Source organism: Ranitomeya variabilis, chromosome 5, assembly GCF_051348905.1.
Source record: "Ranitomeya variabilis isolate aRanVar5 chromosome 5, aRanVar5.hap1, whole genome shotgun sequence".
NCBI classification, from domain to species: Eukaryota; Metazoa; Chordata; class Amphibia; order Anura; family Dendrobatidae; genus Ranitomeya; species Ranitomeya variabilis.
The window spans coordinates 88,997,975-89,024,434 of NC_135236.1; the positions used below are offsets into that span (position 1 = coordinate 88,997,975).

The 26,460-nt window shown below is 44.4% G+C and overlaps 1 protein-coding gene across 1 annotated transcript in view; it reads right to left on the reverse strand.

The window, feature by feature from the left end:
* Nucleotides 1-5,802: 5,802 nt before the first annotated feature.
* Nucleotides 5,803-26,460, reverse strand: part of CNNM4 (cyclin and CBS domain divalent metal cation transport mediator 4) — a 41,241-nt gene continuing 20,583 nt past the window's right edge. Inside the window, exons 4-8 of the mRNA XM_077262886.1 lie at nt 22,262-22,399; nt 21,608-21,777; nt 16,465-16,564; nt 14,096-14,268; nt 5,803-12,337 (exon numbers count right to left, since the gene is read on the reverse strand). Coding sequence (XP_077119001.1) covers nt 12,149-12,337; nt 14,096-14,268; nt 16,465-16,564; nt 21,608-21,777; nt 22,262-22,399 — 770 coding nt within the window. The 3' untranslated portion in view covers nt 5,803-12,148. The remainder of the gene's footprint in view (nt 12,338-14,095; nt 14,269-16,464; nt 16,565-21,607; nt 21,778-22,261; nt 22,400-26,460) is intronic.

Here is a 26,460-nt window from a genome sequence, read left to right on the forward strand (position 1 = left end):
TTTGGCGTAAACAACATGAAAGCATGGATCCATCCTGCCTTGTATGGAGCATCTTTGGGATGTGCAGCCGACAAATCTGCGGCAACTGTGTGATGCCATCATGTCAATATGGACCAAAATCTCTGAGGAATGCTTCCAGCACCTTGTTGAATCTATGCCACGAAGAATTGAGGCAGTTCTGAAGGCAAAAGGGGGTCCAACCCGTTACTAGCATGGTGTACCTAATAAAGTGGCCGGTGAGTGTATATATATATATATGTCATTGAGACACATATATATATATTCTGTATTTATATTTCATTCAGCGCGATATCTGTGAAAAGCCGGCAATTCAATTGCCGGCTTTTCATTTCTCCTTCACAAACCCGACAGGATATGAGACATGATTACATACAGTAAACCATCTCATATCCCCTTTTTTTTTTGCATATTCCACACTACTAATGTTAGTAGTGTGTATGTGCAAAATGTGGGCGCTGTAGCTGCGAAAATAAAGGGTTAAATGGCGGAAAAAATTGGCGTGGGCTCCCGCGCAATTTTCTCCGCCAGAGTGGTAAAGCCAGTGACTGAGGGCAGATATTAATAGCCAGGAGAGGGTCCATGGTTATTGGCCCCCCCGTGGCTAAAAACATCTGCCCCCAGCCACCCCAGAAAAGGTACATCTGGAAGATGCGCCTATTCTGGCACTTGGCCACTCTCTTCCCACTCCCGTGTAGCGGTGGGATATGGGGTAATGAAGGGTTAATGCCACCTTGCTATTGTAAGGTGACATTAAGCCAGATTAATAATGGAGAGGCATCAATTATGACACCTATCCATTATTAATCCAATTGTCTGAAAGGGTTAAAAAAAACACATTATTAAAAATTATTTTAATGAAATAAACACACAGGTTGTTTTAGTATTTTATTGTTCTCTCAATCCATCAGAACACCCTCGCTTGGCAAAATAATAAACCCACAAGATACATACCCTCAGATGAACCGTCACGTCCCACGAGGTAATCCATCTGAAGGGGTTAATTATTTTACAGCCAGGAGCTGCGCTAAAGCACTCGCTCGTGTCTGTAATCCCCGGGTAATGAAAGGAAATCAGAGTGATCTGTACTTACATTGAGTTGCGGTGAGGCGCCCTCTGGTGGATGAACTCATATGAACTCGAGCGTGGGAACTTTTCCAAGGCTGCAGTTCATGAGAACATCCACCAGAGGGCGCCTCACCGCAACTCAATGTAAGTACAGATCACTCAGCTTTCCTTTCATCACCCGGGGATTACAACCACGAGCGAGTGCTTTAGCGCAGCTCATGGCTGTAAAATAATTAACCCCTTCGGATGGATTACCTCGTTGGATGTCACAGATCAACGGAAGGTATGTATCTTGTGGGTTTATTATTTTGCCAAGCGAGGGTGTTCTGATGGATTGAGAGAACAATAAAATACTAAAACAACCTGTGTGTTTATTTCATTAAAATAATTTTTAATAATGTGTGTGTTTTTTAACCCTTTCAGACAATTGGATTAATAATGGATAGGTTGACATAATTGACGCCTCTCCATTATTAATCTGGCTTAATGTCACCTTACAATAGCAAGGTGGCATTAACCCTTCATTACCCCATATCCCACCGCTACAGGGAGTGGGAAGAGAGTGGCCAAGTGCCAGAATAGGCGCATCTTCCAGATATACCTTTTCTGGGGTGGCTGGGGGCAGATGTTTTTTAGCCGGGGGGGGGGGGGGGGCAATAACCATGGACCCTCTCTAGGCTATTAATATCTGCCCTCAGTCACTGGCTTTACCGCTCTGGCGGAGAAAATTGCGCGGGAGCCCACGCCAATTTTTTCCGCCATTTAACCCTTTATTTTCGCAGCTACAGCGCCCACATTTTGCACATACACACTACTAACATTAGTAGTGTGGAATATGCAAAAAAAAAGGGGATATGAGATGGTTTACTGTATGTAAACCATGTCTCATATCCTGTCGGGTTTGTGCAGGAGAAATGAGAAACCGGCAATTGAATTACCGACTTTTCACTAACACCGCTGCGTATTTCTCGTAAGTCACACTGCTGGTCCGTGTGTAATCCGTATTTTTCTCGCCCCCATAGACTTTCATTGGCGTATTATTTGCGCAATACGCTGACAAACGCAGCATGCTGCGATTTTGTACGGCCGTAGAAAGCCGTATAATACTGAACCGTAATATACGGCTGATAGGAGCAGCCCCATTGAGAATAATTGTGCCGTTTGTTTGGCGAGTTTTACGGACGTAGTTTCTGCGCTCTTACGTCCGTAAAACTCGCTAGTGTGACGCCGGCCTTAGGGTGCGACACAAAGTACAGCTATCCCACTACTTCTGTGAAGAATCTGCAAATGACAGCATGTCCTGTTCACTTCAGTTGCAGCATTGGGAATGACAAACCTTAGTTCTATATACAGGTACTTCTCACAAAATTAGAATATCATCAAAAACTTAATTTATTTCAGTTCTTCAATATAAACAGTGATTATTTCAAGTGTTTATTTCTGTTAATGTTGATGATTATGGCTTACAGCCAATGAAAACCCAAAAGTCATTATCTTAGTAAATTAGAATACTCTATAACACCAGCTTGAAAAATGATTTTAACATCCGAAATGTCGTCCTTCTGAAATGTATGTTCAGTAGATGCACTCAATACTTGGTCGGGGCTCCTTTTGCATCAATTACTGCATCAATGCGGCGTGGCATGGAGGCGATCAGCCTGTGGCACTGCTGAGGTGTTATGGAAGCCCAGGTTGCTTTGATAGCAGCCTTCAGCTCGTCTGCATTGTTGTGCCTGGTGTATCATCTTCTTCTTGAGGCTTCTTGAAGGTCAGGCGAGTTTGCTGCCAATCAAGCACAGTGATACTATTGTTTTTAAACCAGGTATTGGTACTTTTGGCAGTGTGGACAGGTGCCAAGTCCTGCTGGAGAATGAAATTTCCATCTCCAAAGAGCTTGTCGGCAGAGGGAAGCATGAAGTGCTCTAAAATGTCCTGGTAGACGGCTGCGCTGACTTTGGTCTTGATAAAACACAGTGGACCTACACCAGCAAATGACATGGCTCCCGAAACCTAACAGACAATATTAGTATAGTCCTTCCACCAGTGGAGTCTGTCACACGCGCGCTCTTCCTTCCCACCTTGTGTAGTGGTCTGTCACTTTCTCCTCACCCATATGTAGTGAGGGGTCTGTCACTTTCTCCTCGCCCTCCACGTGTAGTGAGGGGTCTGTCATTTTCTCCTCGCCCTCCACGTGTAGTGAGGGGTCTGTCACTTTCTCCTCGCCCTCCACGTATAGTGAGGGGTCTGTCACTTTCTCCTCGCCCTCCACGTTTAGGGAGGGGTCTGTCACTTTCTCCTCGCCCTCCACGTGTAGTGTGGGGTTTGTCACTTTCTCCTCGCCCTCCACGTGGAGTGCGGGGTCTGTCACTTTCTCCTCGCCCTCCACGTGTAGTGAGGGGTCTGTCACTTTCTCCTCGCCCTCCACGTGTAGTGTGGGGTTTGTCACTTTCTCCTCGCCCTCCACGTGGAGTGAGGGGTCTGTCACTTTCTCCTCGCCCTCCACGTGGAGTGAGGGGTCTGTCACTTTCTCCTCGCCCTCCACGTGGAGTGAGGGGTCTGTCAATTTCTCCTCGCCCTCCACGTGTAGTGAGGGGTGTCACTTTCTCCTCGCCCTCCACGTGTAGTGAGGGGTCTGTCACTTTCTCCTCGCCCTCCACATGTAGTGTGGGGTTTGTCACTTTCTCCTCACCCTCCACGTGTAGTGAGGGGTCTGTCACTTTCTCCTCGCCCTCCACGTGGAGTGAGGGGTCTGTCACTTTCTCCTCGCCCTCCACGTGTAGTGAGGGGTCTGTCACTTTCTCCTCGCCCTCCACGTGTAGTGAGGGGTCTGTCACCTTCTCCTCACCCTCCATGTGTAGTGAGGGGTCTGTCACTTTCTCCTCACCCTCCATGTGTAGTGAGGGGTTTGTCACTTTCTCCTCACCCTCCATGTGTAGTGAGGGGTCTGTCACTTTCTCCTCACCCTCCATGTGTAGTGAGGGGTCTGCCACTTTCTCCTTGCCCTCCACGTGTAGTGAGGGGTCTGTCACTTTCTCCTTGCCCTCATTTTCCAGTGTCCGATCAGGTCATCGCTGTTACTAAATGAATAATTGCGATAAAAAAAATAAAGTGTGCCGGCTGTTGCAATGATCTCTATCCTCTGACGTATAAATAGTGTCAGAAGAGAGAAAAGTAAAACATTTTTCCTAATGGTCCCTTTTGATCACTGTGATGGGGTCTATCAGCGTGATCAAAATAAAAATAGTGATACAAATCCCCTTGTCACCCCTTAGATAAAAATGATAAAATATGTATTTTTTCCCATGGGATAGCGTTTTTTTTAAAGTAAAAAAATTAAATATGACGTTATGACGACTAGTTTTGAGCGCAAGTGCTAGCTACTCAAGTTTGCATTGGATGATCGGGTATGCACGGAGTATCGCAGATCCCGACGTTTTTTGGGTGTCTAACAGCTGAGAAACATGCAGGGTGGGCATTTGCGATGTTGGGTGCCTACCCGAGCACCCGATGCAAACTGGAGTTAGTGAACACTTGAGCTCAACACTAATGATGACGTATTTAATATGACGACCTAATGTTCTCAAATTCTGTGTCGTACCTGTGGCTTCAAAATGCTCACTATATCCGTGGATAAAATCCTTGAGGCATGTGGTTTATAAAATGGGGTTTCCACTGTTTAGGCACATCAGAGGCTCTCGAAACACAACATGACATCCGCTAATTATTCCAGCAAACTTTGCATCAAAAAAAGTCAAATGGCGCGCATTCCCTTTCGAGCCCTGCTGTGCGCCTAAACAGTAGATTTCCCCCACAAATAAGGTATCTGTGTATTCAGGAGAAATTGTACAACGAATTTTGGGGTCAATTTTCTCCGGTTATCCTTGTGAAAAAAAAAAAAGTTTGGGTCTAAAGTAAATTTTCGATGAAAAATTTTCATTTAATTTTTCCTTCCACATTGTTTCAGTTCCTGTGAAGCACCTGAATCGTTAACAAACTTCTTGAATGTGGTTTTGAGTACCTTGAGGGGTGCAGTTTTTTGAATGATGTCACTTTTTGGTACTGTCATGTAGACCACTCAAAGTCACTTCAAATGTGAGGAGGTCCCTAAAAAATAAAAAGTTTTGCAAATTTTGTTGGAAAAATGAGAAAGCGCTGGTCAACTTTAAACCCTTATAACTTCCTAACAAAAACAAATGTTTCCGAAATTGTGCTGATGTAAAGTAGAAATGTGGGAAATGTTATTTATTAACTATTTTGTGTGACCTAACTCTCCGATTTAAAGGATATAAGAATTACAATTTTGAGAATTGTGAAATTTTTAAAAATTTTGCCAAATTTCAATTTTTTTCACAAATAAACGCAAGTCATATCGAAGAAAGTTTACCACTATCATGAAGTACAATATGTCACGAAAACACAATCTCCGAATCAGTGTGATCCGTTGAAGCGTTCTAGAACTATAACCTTATAAAGTTACACTGGTCAGAATGGTAAATGTTGGCTTGGTCATTAAGGTCAAAATTGGGTTGTCATTAAGGGGTTAAACGGTGGGATCCAAGAGGGCCAGAAGCAGGGTGATGGTCGCCATATGTCAGAAGGTGAGGGAGGCTGATGGGCGATTTCCTGCAGACACCAGCAGACATGTCCAATCTGCCCAGTTATAGGCCACAATCTACACAAGGCAGCACACGTACAGAACGGCTCCAGACAAAAACATTAAATAATAAACTCTTTAATAATTAAACAATTTTTTATTTACAATCATCGTAAATCGTACACACTTTATTTTCCACCCACCACCCCTTCTGAGGGTAAAGAAAACCGGGGAAAAAAAAGAAATTAAAACCAAAACCATTTCCCTTCTTCTGGAACTCTGTAAACAGGTGAAGATTTTAATTTCAGAATTCTGCTTCGTTTCCAGTCCCTGAGCAAGAAGGATCAGATCCGGTGATCTCCCCACCGCAGCGAAGGATCCTGCACCAGACGGCGTATGGCTTGTGCGCATTAGAAGCCCATTAGTCCTTGTAGCCACCAATCCCACCACGGCTTTCATATCCCACCCAAATCTGGACTAATAAAAGCCGGAATCTGATTAATATTGGCAGCCATTATATGTTTTTATAGGCCTATTTTTCCTTTTTAAAAGGGGTCTTCTGAAGATGAAGCCAATTTCTTTGAAGAAAACAAAAAAACAATTTAAATGTATGATTGGCGCTAGTGATGAGCGAACGGGCTTGGATAAGGTGTTATCTGAGCATGCTCGGGTGCTATCCGAGTGCTCGAATAATACGTTAGAGTCCCCGCGGCCGCAACAGATGCAGGGATTGCCTAAAAAACAGGAATACCTGCATGTACTGCGATTGTCGAACAGCCACGGGGACTCCAATTTATTGAGTATTCTTAAGACACTTGGGTAGCACCCGAGCATGCTCGGATAACATCACTATCCTACACCAATCATGATGCAGAGTGCCCCCGAGTTTTACTGAACAAGTGCTACTGCGCCATTTCATTATTATGGGAATGATGGGAGATCATCTCGGGCACATAATACTGAATAGAGCAGGGGGGCACATACATGACCACCCAATACAATGTATTACATAGTGGTTACCAGGGCTGTGGAGTCGGAGTCATGGAAATTGAGGAGTCGGAGATTTGGCTAAGGCCCCTTTCACACATCAGTTTTTTGCCGTCAGTCACAATCCGTTGGCTCTACAGATCAGTCGCAGATTGTGAAAAACTGATGCGACGGATTTGTTTGTTTTTTCGACGAATCAGACTAGCGGATCTGGCTAGCGGATCCTAAATAAATCGGAGCATGCTCAGTAAAAAAAAAAAACGGAATCCGTCGCCGTCCATCGTTTGACGGATCTGGCGCCCATAGGCTTCTATCCATCGCTGTCTGATTTTTCGACGTACACAAAAAAAAAACCGTTACTTTGTCCGTTGTCTCCGGCCGCCGGACAAACAATTTTCGATGGACACACGTCTATGAGAAAGAAACCGGGTCCGGCGGCATCAGTCGTCGGATTCTTTTTTTCAAAATTCGACAGATTGCGACTGATAGCAAAAAACTGATGCGTGAAAGGGGCCTAACCAGTGCTGTCAGGGCTGTGGAGTCGGAGCCCAATTTGGTGGAGTCGGAGTCATGGAAATTGAGGAGTCGGAGGTTTGGCTTACCTGGAGGTTACAGAACCAGTGTTCACAGGAAAGGTCGGGGCCCTGTGATCCTACAATAATCACCCATCCGATTCATGAGTATACCGCTACGATGCCGCTCTATCTGATCAGAGCCTCCGCCGTGTACGACACCTTGGTGCTTCGTCAATGGCATGGTATACAGAAGCCGATCAGAAGTGTCCGGCAGCAGCATGGGTTCTCCCTCGTCCCCCAAGAAACCCCCCATCTAGTCCAGATATCGCAGTTCAGCTGAATTCAAGTAAATGGGAAGTTGTGCCGATTTTTTTTTTGTGCGGGGGGTTTGGTTTACACATAATTTTTTCAACAATGGACGACACATCTGTCGATAACTGTTAAACATTTTGCTCATTGACATGGAAGAAGTCTTTTTTTTTTTTTTAAAGGGGTGTAAAACCTATCCTAAAAAATACAACATCAATCTTTAAAGCTGGACATCCCCTTTTAAAATGTGCTAATTGTACACGGATCACAGTTTACATCTAGAATTATACATAAAGCGGAGTAATTTTCTAACAGTACTGCATTTCTCGTAATTTAATGCAGTGTAACAGCTTGTGTGGTGGATTCAGAGCTGCATTCACAATTCTGGAACCTTCAGAGCTGAAATCTCCCAGCATTCACCACTGGTCTAATGCCTGCAGAGGTGAGAATATGCACATTCTGGGTATTGTACAGGGAGATGGCGCCCATTACATTGTAGGTTAATAGGAATGCGCCTGACAACTGGCTCGAACAACAACCAGCAGAATTGTGAATGCAGCTCTGGATTATTACAGACTGTTACTCTGGACTAGTACAAGATACAATCCTGCAATGTACTTTAAAAAGAATTATTCACGTTTGATGCATAATATTTTCGGTTTCTCATATGGCACAATCCTATTCTGCAGCGCGGTACATCCCATATACTGTCACATCAGGCCCTGTAAGCCCTATGGGGGACAAGCCAATTATCTCTCTAAAACACCCGCATATTCACCAAGTCCACGTATATCCACAACTGCAAAATGGGGTTCCTAGATGGCAACATACTTCAGACAGCATGCACGTGTATCTGGGGGTCTGAAGGAAAAGTGAAGCCTGAGGGTGCAGGTGTGCTGAACGGGGCAGGGACGTAAGCTAGCGGCAGAGGGGTCCGATGGCAACTCATCACCTGAGAACAAAAGAACCGTGCCTGTGCGAGTCAAGAGGTCCATATTCACCATATAGGGTCTTCTGGTTATGCCAAAATCTGTGGGTTTGGCTGCCACCATGAAGTGTATGCCCGCCCCACAGCTGCCACCACGAAGTGTATGCCCACCCCACAACAGCCACCACGAAGTGTATGCCCGTCCCACAGCTGCCACCACGAAGTGTATGCCCGCCCTACAATTGCCACCACGAAGTGTATGCCCGCCCTACAACTGCCACCACGAAGTGTATGCCGCCCTACAGCTGCCACCGTGAAGTTTATGCCCATTCTACAGCTGCCACCGTGAAGTGTATGCCCACCGTACAGCTGCCGTGAAGTGTATGCCCGCCCTAGAACTGCCACCATGAAGTGTATGCTCGCCCTAGAACTGTAACCATGAAGTGTATGCCCACCCTACAACTGCTACCATGAAGTGTATGCCCACCCTACAACTGCCACCGTGAAGTGTATGATCACCCTACAACTGCCACCGTGAAGTGTATGCCCGCCCTACAGCTGCCACCGTGAAGTTTATGCCCACTCTACAGCTGCCACCGTGAAGTGTATGCCCACCCTACAACTGCTACCATGAAGTGTATGCCCACCCTACAACTGCCACCACGAAGTGTATGCCCGCCCTACAATTGCCACCACGAAGTGTATGCCTGCCCTACAACTGCCATCACCAAGTGTATGCCCACCGTACAGCTGCCACCGTGAAGTGTATGCCCGCCCTACAACTGCCACCATGAAGTGTATGCTCGCCCTAGAACTGTAACCATGAAGTGTATGCCCGCCCTACAGCTGCCACCATGAAGTGTATGCCCACCCTACAACTGCCACCATGAAGTGTATGCTCGCCGTACAGCTGCCACCCTGAAGTGTATGCCCGCCCTACAGCTGCCACCATGAAGTGTATGCCCGCCCTACAGCTGCCACCACGAAGTGTATGCTCACCTTACAACTGCCACCATAAAGTGTATGCCCACCCTACAGCTGCCACCCTGAAGTGTATACTTATCTGAAATGGCTGTGTGCACACTCGGCTGGTATCTAGACACTAGAATCAGATGTGCACAATACCAGGCACTCATGCACACGTGTAAGCTGTTATATAGAGGGTGCATCGTCATCAGCGCCACTCACTGCCCAATAATGAAGCGAGCAGCCCACCCAACAACCCCTTCAAGTGATAATGCCCAGACTGTAGCCACTACATGGCAGACTATTATCTGTACTGGCAGAACGTGTGTGAGATATTTTACTGTATGTGACTAGAGATGAGTGAATAGATTCAAAGGACCTTAGCCCAAGCGATTAGGTCCGTGAGCACCGGACAGGAGCCGCTGCCAACCCCCTCCGACCTGTCGCCATCCACGGCTCCTCCTAATTAGCTGGCATGGTGCGATCTCATGTGTGCGTCACGATAACATTGTGCCAGCTAAACAAAAGAGGAGCCGCGCGTGCCGACGGGTAGGAGGAGGTTGGCAGGGGCTCCGGATCAGGTCCCTGGACCCAGGCCCCACGAATGGATGCCCTCTTCTGTGTACGTGACCACTTATTACTGCTCATTATAGCTGTGGTGGATAACAGTCTTATCAAAAATTATCCATTTCTGTGATGCTGGAATTAGACTATCGTTCCAATCATGACAAAACAAGCTGACAATAGTAACATGTTGAGTGCCAACTCCATTAATGTGCACAGCCCGCTCCCGCAGTGAAGCCCCCCACACTTTTCCACCAAGTGCAGTTTGAGCCCACCTCACCCTCCCGTTAAGAATTAGATCGGCGTCATCTGACAGCCACCTCACCTGCTTTCCCATACACAGGAGCACCAGTTTGGGCGAGCGCTCCTGTGTGCCCTATGATAAAGCCGACAACTGACATCTCCGCAGCTTATCTCATGAACGAAGCGTTCAGCTGCCCAAAATCTGACACGACAGATCAACTTCTCCGACCACTAGTCGGCCTGCGCCTCCATACACACCAGAAGGTCACCTCAACCAGTCTATATTGGCGACTGTGACTGCCATGAGCCTCATGTGAGGAGGGTGAAGCGCTTTACTCTGTAACCAGCGTAAAGCAGTTTTCCATCCTCCATCATACAGCAATCTGAAGACCCACTGACAATGGGGCACCCTAAAGGTTAAGGAGTCATCATTCATACTCTAAGGACGTCCTCTCGGCCTGGGAAGGGTTAAGTTACCTGTTTGGATTTGGAAGTTGCCTGAAGCCAAACTGCACTTTTACCCAAGCAAGAAAAACTGCTCCAGCAGGTTCAGAGATGTGGCGGCGATACACACTTTTCCGTCAAACATATGGTGAATTTAACAGACACGCCATCATTGATACCCCATTACAAGTACCATTTTAAAAAAAATAAATAAGGGGGGATGATCTCGTCGACATACCTAGAAATAAAATGCCCGTATACGCGTTATACAGACAAAAAGGACTCTGGTTTAAAATGGATCTGCAAGCCGAACTTGTCGTTTCACCCGACCATACGATTTTTCTTTATGTCGCACCTTACTGCAATGTTATTTGTATGATGGACACTAACAAATAAAAAGTTAAAAACCATTTCCATTTGTGCATCAAAGGAAAACAAGCAACGCAGGGCAGCAGTGAGATGAGAGATCATGGGGAATAAATACGTAGCGCACAAATATATATATATATAGTGTGTGCGCCGAAGCGGCGGCAACCTGGTGGTCCACGGTAGTAATACACCCGATTTATACCCCACGCAATGTGGTGCCACAGCCCCAATGGGCACAGTAAGCTATAATTATATGGTATGGTGGGGAGGGTTGTCTAGTAGACTTGTAAAAGGAGCATATGGAATAGTGCCGCACGCACAGACACCATCTATACTGCCCTGCTACATCAGCAATGTGATGCAAATTCCCCTATACAACACTGGTGGTAAATGAAGGCTTTCTTCACTGCCCGGTTATCTACCTATCCTGGCACAAAGAAAGCTTCACCAACACTGATGGAAAGTGGCACAACCATTTTTACCGATACCGTTAAATTGCTTATTAATAAAGACTCCTTGTTTTAGCCTATAATATGGAGCCCCGGAAACTAAAACCAGAATTTAACACCCGGGTAACTTGGCCGACGATACAGTAATTAAAGTCAGGGCCAGCGCTCGCTCGTTTCTATAATAACAGACAGGTAGGCGGGGGTGGTGGAAGAACGGGCAATTTGTGGGTATAAAGCCACATAGAAAGGAAGACTGAATGCTACCCATTCCCCGCAGGAAGACAAACAAATCGACCCCCTTATTTAGATTTTGGAGGGGGGTCTCCAGTGCACATGTAGAAATCCTTCCCTGAGTTGATGCTTGCCCCAGCATCACGCGATCCCCAAATTATTGCAGAGTCTTGATCAGCCAGATCCCCTTTGGTAGCCATGACATCTCGTGTAGGTCAGTATTCTCCAACGCTGCAGGACGTTGCTCCGATACTCCACTGCAGAAGATCCGGATAGCAGATAAATGACAGAGGACCAGCCAGGTGAGAAGAGGGCATCTCTGCAGCCTCAAAGTTTTCTGGTTTGACCCTGGCAAGATAAAGCTTGGCATGCAGTGTATTGCCGCTCTCTGTCCAGTTCAGATATTGCAAGCGGTTTGTCTAAACGGATAAAGTACTGGCCGAGCCGCGCTCCGTCAGTGCCGTCAAACCGCGTTATGGTGCAAGCTGTGCTGAGAGTTCCTTTGGTTCAGAAGGCTGGTAGTTTCATCCACCAAAACCTCGCTGCGCTCCGACAAGGAGTTGTCAGGTTTGTGGATTCCTCCCTCGGGAGACTGTGGACTACTGTCCATACGGGAAGACAACAGGGCACCTTGGTACTGTTCTCTGGTGATCTGAAAGAAAAGACAGAAAGCGGCTACCATCACTACCACATGAAACCAGTACTTCTCAGCTACAGCCCCCCAGAAGTAACGGCTTCAGGTCATCAGTTCCTGTGTAAGGTTCATTTCTGCACCAAAAACATGTCTGTTGGCAGGAAAACTATAAAGTATGCACAGTTTCGCATGCGTTTTGCCTTATGCAGTTTTCCCCATTCATTTGATTGGGTGAAAAATGCTGCAAAAACTGTAAAAAAAAATTGACAGGCTGAAAATCTGAAACTGCTTCAAATCTGCAAGAAAAAAAATAAGCAACGTCTGCCCGAGCCTTCAGACATCTTTCATTTTCCTGATACTGTAAAATGCAGCTGTTTCATTTGTTGCAAAAACACAACTTGTGAACAAGCCCTAAGGGACTATAATTACTGCATTCATAATGGATACTGACTCAAGCAGCTTAAATCTGGCACCACACAGATCATCAAAGGCAACGTGTCACCAGGTCAAAAGCGGTCAGTCTTGGCTCCTATTTTATTCCTGCTGCTCGGCTGTTTGCGAAAAACCTGCCATACGGTTCCAGAGATATGGAGCTTTATATTCCATGCTAATTTGTATGGTCTTTACCTTTTTATTTAGTGCTATTTTGTATGGCCTTTACCGAGGGGGCGGAACTCAAAGGGCAATTCTAAACACACGCCCCTGAGGAATCTCGTGAGCACCGCCCTGTTGGTAAATACCATAAAAATTAAACCCGTAAATAAACAAAGTTCATATTTATAGAACTTCATGACGGACTTTAAAGGAGGGATTCACATATGAAATATATGTGCTACACATGGATATTCACCGTAAACTCATAACTGATTTTACTGATTTGCTTTGATTTGATTTACTAATTTGGGTCTAAGGAGCAACGTCTCTCCTTCTGGGGAGCGACAAGCCTAAAATGCCAGTGTAAGGAGACTTACAGGCCATGCAATGCTCCTCTGGGAAATTAAATATGCAAATTGCCGCTTCTGGGAGAAAGTGGACATGAACTGTAGTGCCACTTATTGGAAGTAACAATCCTAAAAGTCAATATCGACCCTTTATCGAGCCTTGCCATATGACTTCTGATAAAAGCCAAACCAGTATCTATATTTGCACGAATTTCGGGGTGTTGCCTCTCAGTGCAAAGCATGAAATCTGATTTGGCTGTACGAGAGGCTTCTGAATGGTTTGTAAGCGGTAACGTTTCTCCTTGTGGCGAGTGACTTGCCAGTGTAAGGAGACTTATAGGCTGTGCAATGCTCTTCCACTACATTGAAAAGGATGCAATCCACAGTCATAATAGAAACGGACATGCAAACATTTCTAAAAACGTTTTCACCACTGGTCAATATCTAAAAAAAAAAATAAAAAAAAAAATACCAGTACATGGTTAAGATGCATTAAAATCCACATGACAACCTTGCTGATCTCTTCCTCTCCCCTTAGGATCTCTTCCTCTCCCCTTAGGATCTCTTCCTCTCCCCTTAGGATCTCTTCCTCTCCCCTTAGGATCTCTTCTCGCCTTTTCTGTTTTGTTATAATTCTGTTGCAGCGGTCCCTCACTGGAGGACACACTACAGCGTGTGAAGAGGCATTGTTGCCTTATGTGAGAATCCATATTTCTTTATATCCACAATCAGAACGTGAAAATTGGTGGCCAACGCCTTTACCTTGTAGGGGACTCGTCGTCCTGCACCCACCTGAGAACAGAACGGTGGTCTCCTGGCACATGATGACACCCACCTTTACATACTGCAGGTCGGCGAGGGCTCGCACGCTGAAGTCTGCCGTGTACTGCGCCTGGGTGCTGAGCTGCGTGTTACTGCCACTGATGGTGGAGGACATGGAGTCCGAACGGTCATGGCTAAGCGACGTGGAGCGGTTCAGGCTGCCCATATGAGATGGGGAGCGGAGCTCTGTCACACGGAGAGAGGAGATGGACATCGGTAACAGGGTCATACATGGGGCCTGTGATCACAACTGACAGGAATCATAAGTGCAGCAGTCTGTTATATGGGAACCATATGTTCACGACCCCGATAAAGACTAAATATTCTGAGGGGGAAATTTTTTTTCCCAAAATCAAAACTATGCAACTAATATAATTTTTGATCCTTTACGATAAATGGTACAAAAATAGCCGTTAATGTGGATTCCCCCTCATCCTCCACCCACACAAAATAGATAAATGAACCGATCTTCATAAACAGACAGGGTTATTTATTTATTTTTATTTTTTAAACCAAAAAGACCCCAAAATGGGATCAATGAAAATGACCTTTCATTTCACAAAAATCAAGCTCTCACTCACACAGATATGTCAACATGGAAAACAAATCAAAACTCCCCCAAAACATACATGTGTTATCGTCCCTACTATACTGACTCAGATTGATGTGCACACTGCCCGTAAAGTGTGCAAATTGTTAAAGCGAACCTGTCACCCCCAAAATCGATGGTGAGGTAAGCTCACCGGCATCAGGGGCTTATCTACAGCATTCTGTAATGCTGTAGATAAGCCCCCGATGTATCCTGAAAGAGGAGAAAAAGACGTTAGATTATACTCACCCAGGGGCAGTCCCGGTACGATGGGCGTCTCAGGCCCGGTACAGCGCCTCCTACCTTCATTCCATGATGTCCTCTTCTTGTCTTCACGCCGCGGTACTGGTCAGGCGCCTGCGCACTGCAGTACTTTGCTCTGCCCTCAACAGGGCCGACAAAGTACGCCTGCGCTGGAGCCGTGGCGCGGAGACCAGAAGAGGACGTCATGGAATGAAGATAGGAGGCGCCGGAGCGGACCTGAGATGCCCATTTGACCAGACCACAGCGGGAACGCCCCTGGGTGAGTATAATCTAACCTCTTTTTCTCATCTTTCAAGTAACATCGGGGGCTTATCTACAGCATTACAGAATGCTGTAGATAAGCCCCTGATGACGGTGAGCTTACCTCACCATCGATTTTGGGGGTGACAGGTTCCCTTTAAACGTTGATAGAATCGCTAAAAAAAAAAAACAACAACAAAAAAAAAAAACACCTTATACACTTGAATTGATGGAAAAAAATGAAAATGGCCTTCAGAATGTGAGGAATAAGAAACAGGATACAGCCACCCCACCCTCACCCTAACTAAAATCGGGCACTTAAAGGGTTGATCCATAATAAATTCATGAAAAGAAAAAAAAAAAAAAAAAAAAAAAAAAAAAAGATTCCCTTTTCTACCAAATGAGGGCAGTATACATCGAGAATAACAGTCGCTTGACGGTAAAAGTTGCTTCCCTGTATATTTTTAATCACTTTTCTTAAAAAAAGAGCAGAGACACACCTTACTGAGCTTGTGCCAAAATTGTAAGTTACAAGGATCACTGGGACTTTGGGGTTATTCCCACCTCCCCTTCCCGCCGTGGGGTGAAGCGCTGATCAGAAGGCAGTTGCTAAGTAACGCCCTGACTGCTCTGTGCTGCCCAGACGGCAATTCCCGCTCCCTTTGACCTCACGCTGACAGAGCAGCTCCCAATTATCCGTACTGTAGGCGGGGCATTACTGTTGTAGTCATGCTGATTGACAGCCGGGTTAATGAACATATTTGGCATCGCTAGGTCTATCACCAGAAAGATAAGAAATGGGAAAAAAAAAAAAAAAAAAAAAAGTTACAGCACTTGCAAGAAGGGGTGAAAAAAAAAAAAAGTCCCCAAAAAAGGGATTGGCCGATCCCGAAGGGGTTAAGGAACAAATATGAACGGACGTCATGCAGGACTCCCAGGGTTAATCACCTCGGTACGTTACAACGGGTCACTAATACCATGCAGCTGGATACGGTTATACAGTGCAATGTCTATGGCGGCATTACACCGCGGCCATATAAGCGGTGCAGAGGTGGGAGCACGCGCTATACACGCAGCATGCAGTCTCCTTTACCTGCTAACCTCGAAAACAGAGACCCCCTTTTAATGGAATGACGGACAGGAGCTGGGAGATGGAGGTAAGAAAAAAAAAAAAAAAAAAGATGGGACTATGAGGAGGAAACAAAAGAATAAGGCAATGTCCAGACCAGGAGATGAGAGGTGTGTTCAGAGGAGACCAACACCTGGAAGGCGAGGAGCGCACTACTCACCACTAGCTGACGGAGTGCTCATGGCCATCACCCCGTAGTAAGAGAAGGCTCCAGACTCAAACTTCATGTTCTCCTTTCCCGCCTCAACTTCAACCTTCCCCTGGAAAAAAAAAGAGGGAAAAAGAAAAACAGGATAAAATCTCTAAATAAAGTTGGGTCCTGGAGCGCAGCTATCCTTTCATACCAAGCCTGTAGAAAAGCGTGACCCTTACTGATCTCACCTCCCCTAACAAGTCAAACCAGACTAATATGTCCAGGAATTGTTCCAATTCTCGTACCTTGTAACTTACAATTCACTCCGATTAAACTACCCAATCTTAATTAGCATTCTACCAGCACTCTAGGTGCTGGCATTTTCCTTCCCTCAATTTCCAGCACGCATTGTTCCTGCCATTATCCAATGGTTTGCCTGCCCAATAGCGAAAGACTCTTATACCTGCCTGTATGCAGTTAGACAAGAGAGAGCAGAAAGGCCAAGATCCTAGTTTCTGCAGTGTCTCAGCTCCTCTGTTGCTGGAGACAGATTACACTAGACAACAGGACAGCACCGGATTTTGGAGGTTTTTTCTGGGGGGTAAGACGACAGTTATCCACGACAGCGATCAAGCCATCCTTAGGATAAGTCTTCAATATCAGAATGGTGGGGGCTCGCAGTCAGCACCACCAACGATCAGTGGACATCTGGAGGCACAGAGACCACTACAGCTCTGACTGATGGCCGCTCTCAGGTATACAGTACCATCCCTTCATATAAGAATCACTTCTCATTCTGGAGGACCGGTCGGTATCGCAATACAGAATGCTGCAATTTCAATGGGCGCTCTGCAATGCTCCATTTCTCCTGCGGAGGTGCTGCAGGCAAGCTGAACACTTGCTGCCTAGGTTTCCAGCAGATGATGACTGAATGGTCAGAGTCCAATATGAGTCCAATCCATTATTGCATTCACACCATTTTTGTCCATTTGTGTTTTTCCATTTGCAACTTTCATATTATCAGTGTTCATTGATTTGCTTATTTTCTTGAGGTTTGCCTGTGGGGGCGGTTAGGATGTTCTGATAATTGTGACTTTCTAAAGAAGCAAGACTTTTGTGAAAATGTACTCCAGTCACCCCCAATTTGCTTGGAGTGATTTCATGTACAGCGGATACAGGTCTACAGAAGATCACAGTGTAGGAATGACCCAGCCACAGCCCAGAGCGGAATCCAATGGAATATCTATGGGTGACCTGAAGAGGGCGCTGTACACAGGAGATTCCCCCGCAGTCTGACAGATTGGAGCCTTACTACAAGGAAGAGTGGACATCCCAATTCTAGATGTCTCATGCGGATCGACTCCGACCCAAAAAGACAGAGTCCTGTCGAACATTGTACTAGTGTAACCCCTTCACCCCGGGGCCATTTTCAGTTTCTGTTTTTTTTGCTCTCCTTCTTCCGAGAGCCATAACTTTATTTTTCGGTCAATATGGCCGTGTGAAGGTTTGTTATTTGCGGGACGAGTTATACTTTTGAACGACACCATTGGTTTTACCATACTGTGCACTGGAAAAGGGAAAAAAAAAACTCCAAGTGCGGTGAAATTGCAAATAAAGTGCAATCCCACAACTGTTTTTTGTATTTTTTTTTTTTAACCATGTTCACCAAATGCTAAACCTGACCTGCCATTAGGATTCTCCAGGTCATTACGAGTTCATAGACACCAAACATGTCTAGGTTCTTTATTATTTAAGTGGTAAAAAAAAAAATTGCATCATTTTCAGATACCCGTAGCGTCTCCACATTTCGGGATCTGGGGTCGGGTGAGTGCTTATTTTTTGCGTGCCGAGCTGACATTTTTAATGATACTATTTTGGTGCAGATACGTTCTTTTGATCGCCCGTTATTGCATTTTAATGCAATGTTGCGGCAACCAAAAAAATTTAATTCTGGCGTTTTGACTTTATTGTTACGCATTTTAGCGATCAGGTTAATTCTTTTTTTATTTTTTTATTGATCGGGCGATTCTGAACGCGGCGATACCAAATATGTGTGTTTGTTTTTTGTTTATTTTGAATGGGGCAAAAGGGGGGTGATTTGAACTTTTATATTTTTTTTAACCCCTTTTTTAACCCCTTTACCCCCGAGGGTGGTTTGCATGGTTAATGACCAGGCCAATTTTTACAATTCTGACCACTGTCCCTTTATGAACTAATAACTCTGGAATGCTTCCATGGATCCTGGTGATTCTAAGATTTTTTTCTTGTGACATCATGTACTTCATGATAGTGGTAAAATTTCTTTGATGTGACTTGCGTTTATTTGTGAAAAAAAAAAAAAAAGGAAATTTGGCCAAATCAGAGAGATGTGTCACATAAAACACTTAATTAAATTAAAATTTCCCACATGTCTACTTTACATCAGCACAATTTTGTAACCAAAATTTTTTTTTTTTTTTGTTAGGACGTTATAAGGGTTAAAAGTTGACCAGCAATTTCTCATTTTTTTTTTAGGGACCACATCACATTTGAAGTCACTTTGAGGGGTCTATATGATAGAAAATACCCAAAAGTGACACCATTCTAAAAACTGCACCCCTCGAGGTTATCAAAACCACATTTAAGAAGTACAGTACTACCTAGCCATACGGAGAGACTCGTGAGGAACAGAGCGCTATTTGCCTACTCAAGTGAATGGGTCTGTGCATGTCAGTGTGTTTCCACGGACCGTGTGTGTCCCCGTGGGCAAAACAAGCTGACATGTCCGTTTTTTTTAATCTCAGCACAGGCCAAAAAAACATCCAGCACAAGAGCATACGCATAACACACATGAATGTCATCCATGTGACACGCATCAGCGCTGGGGAAGAAGCATTACAGTAAGCGCTGTTCCCCGGCGCCGGGTGCTGAACACATCATTTTCCCCTGCTCTGCCGGCGATCGGCGCGAGCAGGGGAGAATGAGGAGAGTTACAATTAAGTGATAAAAGAGACAGCAGGCAGCAGCTGATGGGGGTATTCAGCCGCCACCTGCGCTATAAATAAATTAATGAAAAAAACGATATTTTCTATAACCAGCCAGGCAAAACTCACAGCTGGGGGAAAACCTCAGCTGTCATCTTCAGCAAGGTTGATTATCAAGAATAGAGGGGTCCCCATGCTGTTTTTAAAAAAGAAATGTAAATAATAAAAAAGAAAAAAAAAAAATGGCGTGGGGTCCCCCTTATTTTTGAAAACCAGCCTTGCTAAAGCTCACAGCTGGGGGGCTGGTGTTCTCAGGCTGGTAAGGGGCCATGGATATTGACCCCCCAGCCTAAAAACAGCAGCCCGCAGCTGCCCAGAAAAAGCTTATCTATTAGATGCACCAATTCTGGCGCTTTGCCCGGCTCTTCCCACTTGCCCTGTAGCGGTGGCAAGTGGGGTTCATATGTGTGGGGTTGATGTCACCTTTATATTGTTAGGTGACATCAAGCCCACAGCTTAGTAATGGAGAAACATCTATAAGACACCTATCCATTACTAATCCTATAGTTATATGGTAAATAAAGACACAGCCAGAATACAGTCTTTTATTAGAAATAAAATAGGGCAGCACAGTGGCTTAGTGGTTAGCACTGCAGCCTTGCAGCACTGGAGTCCTGGGTTCAAGTCCCACCAAGGACAACATCTGCAAGGAGTTTGTATGTTCTCACACTGTTTGCGTGGGTTTCCTCCTGGTTCTCCGGTTTCCTCCCACATTCCAAAGACATACTGATAGGGAATTTAGACTGTGAGCCCCAACGGGGACAGCGATGATAATGTGTGCAAAACTATAAAGAGCTGTGGAATTTTTTAGCACTATATAAAAATAAAGATGAATATTCTATAACAAAACACAGTTTTACTTTTTTATTTAAAAATAACAAACAGTTATACTCAGCAAACGCCTATTCCACCGAAGCCCTCGTTCTCCTGTAATAAAAGTAAAATTAAACAGCAATATAACATACCTGTGTCGTTCTGTCCCACGCCGTAATCCATATCTGGAGGATAATTAGTTTTCAACCTGGACGATGCCAAGATGCGACTGTTCAAGCTGAGAACCACTGGTGAATAAGCTGCTGGGTCAGTGACCGGGGGTTACGTCATAGAGGGTACCTCCAGTCACTGGGCCCCGTTCTCAGCAGGGCTGAGCAGCGGTGAGATCCCCACTAGCACCGTGATTGCGATGACACAATGATCCGTCCATGATCAAATTGGCCCAGGTCACATGGACTGATCATTTTAGAACTTTTTTTTTTTTTTCCACTTTTAGCATGCTTCAATAGTTTTCGTGGGAGACTAGAGGCTGCCATAACCCGATCAGCTCCGCTACATACAGGCAATGATGATCAGATCGCCTGTATGTAGCAGAATTGCTGACTTGCTATGAGCGCGGAACACTCAATCCGCAATCCGGCAGTGACAACCATAGAGCTCTACTGGAGACCTCTGGGTGTCATGCCGACCCATGATCACGTGACGGGGTCACCGATGGGCGGGAATTCCGGCACACTTGCCTGAAGCGCGATTGAAATGCCGCTGTCAGAGTTTGACAGCAGCATTTAATGAGTTAACAGCCATGGGTGGTTTGATTCCACCCGCAGCTGTCACAGGCACATGTCGGCTATTTAAAACATCTGACATATGCCGGAAAAGATGTGGGCTCAGTGCCGGAGCCCACATCAACATGTGCAGTACTAGTACGGCGCGTGACATGAAGGGGTTAATCGATAACATTCTAAGGTAGATTCTGATCGTGTGTTATTGCAATGTTACGGCAACCAAAAACGTATTTCTGGAGTTATTAATTTTTTTCTCGTTCTGTCTTCTACTGATCGGATTAATTTTTGTTATATTTTTATAGATCAGGCGTTTCTGAACACAGTGATACCAAGTACACACACACACACACGCAGGACTCAAAAAAATAAAGGGAATATTATATTAAGGAAAAAAATATGAAGTTATATACAAATGTCCATATTAAGATGAAAAATATCTTTTTCATTATATATTATTTGTCTGTGTAGATATGGAGATATCGCGAGATATTGAGAGAGAGATATATATACATTTCATTTTTCCCCCCCCCACAGTCAACCTTATCAGAGGTCCCTCTATCTATAGATCATTTGAGTACACCCTTATACCTGTAAGATCAGGATGAAGTAGTCAGCCATCTTGTTGCGCTGATACAAGTAATGCTCAGATGCTTTCTTCTCATCGTCATTGAAATGCAGGTCTTGCACCACATCCGGATACTTCAGGAGACGCAGAAGTGTCTTCTCTGACACCAATGAAGGCGCAAACAAGGCCACCTCTGCAAGAGCAAGAGGGGTTATAATGATGGGAAAACCTAATGTCACCCATACACATGAGAAGGCTGTTGGCTGAACAATGCTTTGGCTGATCGTCATATCGGTTGACTCTTCATGCACAGGAGTGCTCGTTTGACTGAGCGGTCCTATGCTCATAATGAGAAAGCCATTGACTGATAAGTCGCCAGGAGACTTACCTCAGCGAGAACAATGCGATCAACAGTCCGATTTCAGACTTGTGTGATCGACATCTATTGCGACCATCAGCCGGCGGCGCTACCATGCACAGTGTCAGCTGAAGCCGTCGATATGGTTGTGTTCTGCCAACTTCAGTCTAATGTATATGGGGGCCCTAAGGCTCTGTTCACCTCCGTGTCAACCCTTCCATTGAATGACAGATCAAATTTGTACAAATTGGAAATGTTAGATTGTCAAGACATTCTGGACTGTTAGATTTACATAAAAAGGTACATATAGGTTATTTACCCGTGGACAAGAATCGGTGGGCAGCGAGGAGAAGCTGTGGGGAGATTTTGACTCTCAGTTCATTATCTGGATCTTTGAAAACTGAAAAATCCTTTTTGTCCTGACGACGACCAACACGTTTCTTACTTCGATTGTCGGCTGGTGAGGAGAGAAAGAATAATCAATGAGAAAAATAATTACACAGCAAATATACAATCAAAGTAAACACAACCGGCACAGTAGAAAAAAAATTGAATATTAGCTTTAAAGCAGATCTGTTCGTAAAAATAAAATGGAGACTGACAAATATGGATCCTTTCTTATATACCAGAAAATATATTTGAACAAATTATTAAGCAGCATATATGTAAGTAGTTGGATAAGAATACAGTAATTAAATAGAGCCAGACTAATCTAATTCCCTTCTATGAGAATCACTGACTGGGTGGATCAGGGAAATGCGGTAGAAATAGTCTATCTCAACTTCAGCAAAGCATTTGATCAAGTATCTCATACTATCATTATTGAAAAAATGACCAAGTATGGGACTGACAAGGCTACGGTTAGGTGGATTCATAACTGGATCAGTGATCGTACTCAGAAGAGTGGGAATAAATGGTTGCACATCCAATTGGAAAAGTGTTTCAAGTGGGGTACCACAAAGCTTTGTCCTGGCCCCAGTATTGTTCAACATTTTTATAAATGATCTAAATAAGGGAACTGAAGGTAAACTAATCAGATTTGCGGACAATGCAAAGCTAGGAGGCCTAACTAACACTAGAGAAGACAGAAAGGATTCAGAAGGATCTAGATGAGCTTGAACAATGGGCAGAAGCTAATAAAATGGTATTTAACAGGGGATAATGCAATATTCTACATCTGGGCAAGAAAAACGAAAATTACATCTATAGAATAGAAGGAACAGAACTAAGCAACAGAACGTGTGAAAAAGACTTGGGTATACTAATTGATCAGACTGCACATGAGTCAACAGTGTGACGCAGCAGCAAAAAGACAAACAGTTCAAGGATGTATTAAGAGAAGCATAGAGTCTAGAGCAAGTTCAGAGAGGAGCTATCAGGATTGAGAGCGGACTGCAAAGTATGTCCTAAGAGGAACTGTTAAAGGATCTGGGAATATTTAGCTTGCAAAAAAGAAGGCTAAGAGGAGACTTAATAGCTGAAGGGATGTCACAGTGTAGAGGGATCATCATTCTCATTTGCACATGGAAACATGAGAAGCAATGGAAAGAAACTGAAAAAGAAGATACAGATTAGATATTAGACAACCTTTTTGACGGTGAGGGTGATCAATGAGTGGAACAGGCTGCCACGAGAGGTGGTGAGTTCTCCTTCAATGGAAGTCTTCAAACAGAGGCTGGACAGACATCTGCATTGAGCCGGGGGTTGGACATGATGACCATGGAGGTTCCTTCTAACTCTAACATTCTACGATTCTATGAACCTCTGACGGGGCCATTGCGGGTTCCACGTCTATCCTGTTTTCAGGGCTTTAAAAATATGCCCAACATTCTATGATCTTAGTGACCTGGAGAATCATGTAGCAGGGTCACAATGAACGCCGTAAAAACAAAACCCATAGAGCTATGATGGACTTGCATTTAACACTTCATACCCTCCCAACTACGCAATGCATTGTATGCTAAAATGTAGTTTTGATTTACACTATTCAATTAAACAAGTTAAACATTTTTTTCTAACTTTTTTTTTGAACATTGTACAATTTAACAAGGTTACATCGGAACAAACAGTATTTCTCATTGCTCAATAATGCTGTCTGGCAAAGGTAACCCTGCCTTTTACATACCATGGGTCTAATATAACAACCAAAACCTTAAGATACCCATGTTGGGCACCAAATACCACATACTTTATTATGATAGACTCCTCCTCATTGCCTGGGAACTAGTGTGAGTCAAAAGGGAATCAAACCAAGGTTTCCATAACTTATCAGATTTTTGACTGTATTTTTATATACCACCCTCTAATAGGAAGCTGCAGTATTTACCATATTGACCTAGCGAGAAATTTGTTAGGGTCCATTCATCTCATGGTGATAGCCTTGTGGGCCAAAAACTTCCTAAGAAGTATGAAAAGGTAGTGAGGCCTGGTCTCCTCAAGAATTCCTAATAAACACACCTTAGGGCAAAGTGGTACAAGCGATTGTATGATCTCTATGAGGATAGCCATGACATCTTTCCATATTGTGGGGAGGTCAAAGCCTTGCTCCAATCCTCCTCAGACGGAGAACAGTAATACCCTCCCTAGTTGACCTCAACTAACAATGGTGATGAGAAGCGTCTCCTGCTTAGTAACGGAGTATGAAAAAGATCAAACCTTTGGGTCCCTGGCTCCTTAGAATCTTTATCAGGGGGGTATGAGGATATGAGAGAATTTTCAATGTCTGGGAACTGGGTACTAAAGGCATTCCTAAGTTGCAGATACCTAAAGAAAGTGTCTGGAGAGTTGATAGAGTTGTTGACATTGATCAAAGGAAACAAGAACACCCTGGATATATATTTGTGCCAGTTTGTTGACCCCTAAATTCAACCAAAGCTGAGGATCTTGGGAATGTAGCAATTGGTGAAGAGCACTATTATGCCATACAGGGTACTCAGCTAGGGTGTCCTTGAATTGAAAACTCTTTTTGGTCTCTGTGCACACTCGAACCGAAAGTCTTTGAATTGGCAAGAAGGAGCTCGAGTATTGTTCTGGTGACTAAGATCGCCCATAGACTCTGAAGACTCAAACAGGGCACAAGTTGGTGTTCAGAATTAGGGAAATTATCTGCTATCCAGTGTTGTAGAAAGCAAAGTTGGCCAAGACTGCAATGCACCTTCTGAAGCTTGGTCAAATGTAGAAGGGTCTTTTCAAGGTAGGTCCACTCAATCCAATCAAAGGCCTTAGCAGCATCCAGAGATGACAAAGCCCAATCGTTCGGATCTTTCCAACCCAACGGTGCAATTACCTGCGTTCTCATTAGATCATATAATGTAGACCGACCCTGAATAAATTTGCACTGGTCTGGGTTAATAATTTCCTGAATTATTTTATTAGCCTATTTGCTGGAACTTTGGTCAATATTTTAGTAAGTAAATTTAATAAGGCTATGGGTTTATATCATGCACAATCTTCGGGAGGCTTATCCAGTCTAAGTATCACCACGATATTGGCATTGTAGAAAGTTTCTAGTATAAAACTTTCTACCCGTGAGGAATTCCGTACTTTAAGAAGTTGAGGAGCCAGTTGATCTAAATATCTTAGGCTTCAGTGATAGATAGGATTTTAAATTTGTACTATAAAAGGAGGACATAGTTGTGCCCCATTGCACATAATGGTACCTGCCTCCGGTATGCTAACAAGTGATGAATGAAAACGGACAGGTAAGCATCGCTCAGTAATATTATCTAATACTTAGCTGAAAAGGTTTGTGTGTCCTGAATAGCTTGCCTGTTGCGAGCGATTACCGGGCTTATTAATCATTGCAGACAACTGGGTATTTACATAGCAGGTTGTCGTTTTATCTTGTGCAATAGATCGGTTTGGCTTCGGAAAGACTGAGCAAATAAAATACTCCGACTGATATCAGAAAGAACTCCGAACATGGGAGCCGATAAACCGCAGACTCCGACACGTGCTCCTCAGATCTAACAAACACAAAGATCACCCAGGAACTGAACCACCGCCGGCATCTCCTTGTACCTCACTTTGGCCATTGGATTTTCAAACAACTTGATTTTTTCTAAGCCCTCTCCGATGGGGCAAATTTTCATTTTTGAACTTCAGGTGTTTGGTTTTTTTTTTACTTCTGAGTCATAATTTTTTACTTTAGCATCTACGCAACGGTATAAAAGGAATCTTTATTGCGTGACGGGTCGTAGCTTGAATGACACTATTCACTTTACTATAAAACGTACTGGAAATGGAAAAGAAAAACAAAAAATAAAAATCCCACTCTCCTATGAAGCACAGCAACTGAAGGGTATTTAAGTGGTTAACCAGCAGTGACCAGAGGCCAGCTCTGATCAATGCGACTAGAGGCCGGTGCTGGCTGTATAACACAGCCGCCACCTGCCGGGTAAGGTGTGGACTCAGCTTCTGAGCCAGCAAACCAATTTAGAATGTGCTAGTACATCCTCTTAAGAGTTAATGGATAATGTCAGGAATAGAGAATCTGAAAATAATTGCTTTATTCCTAAA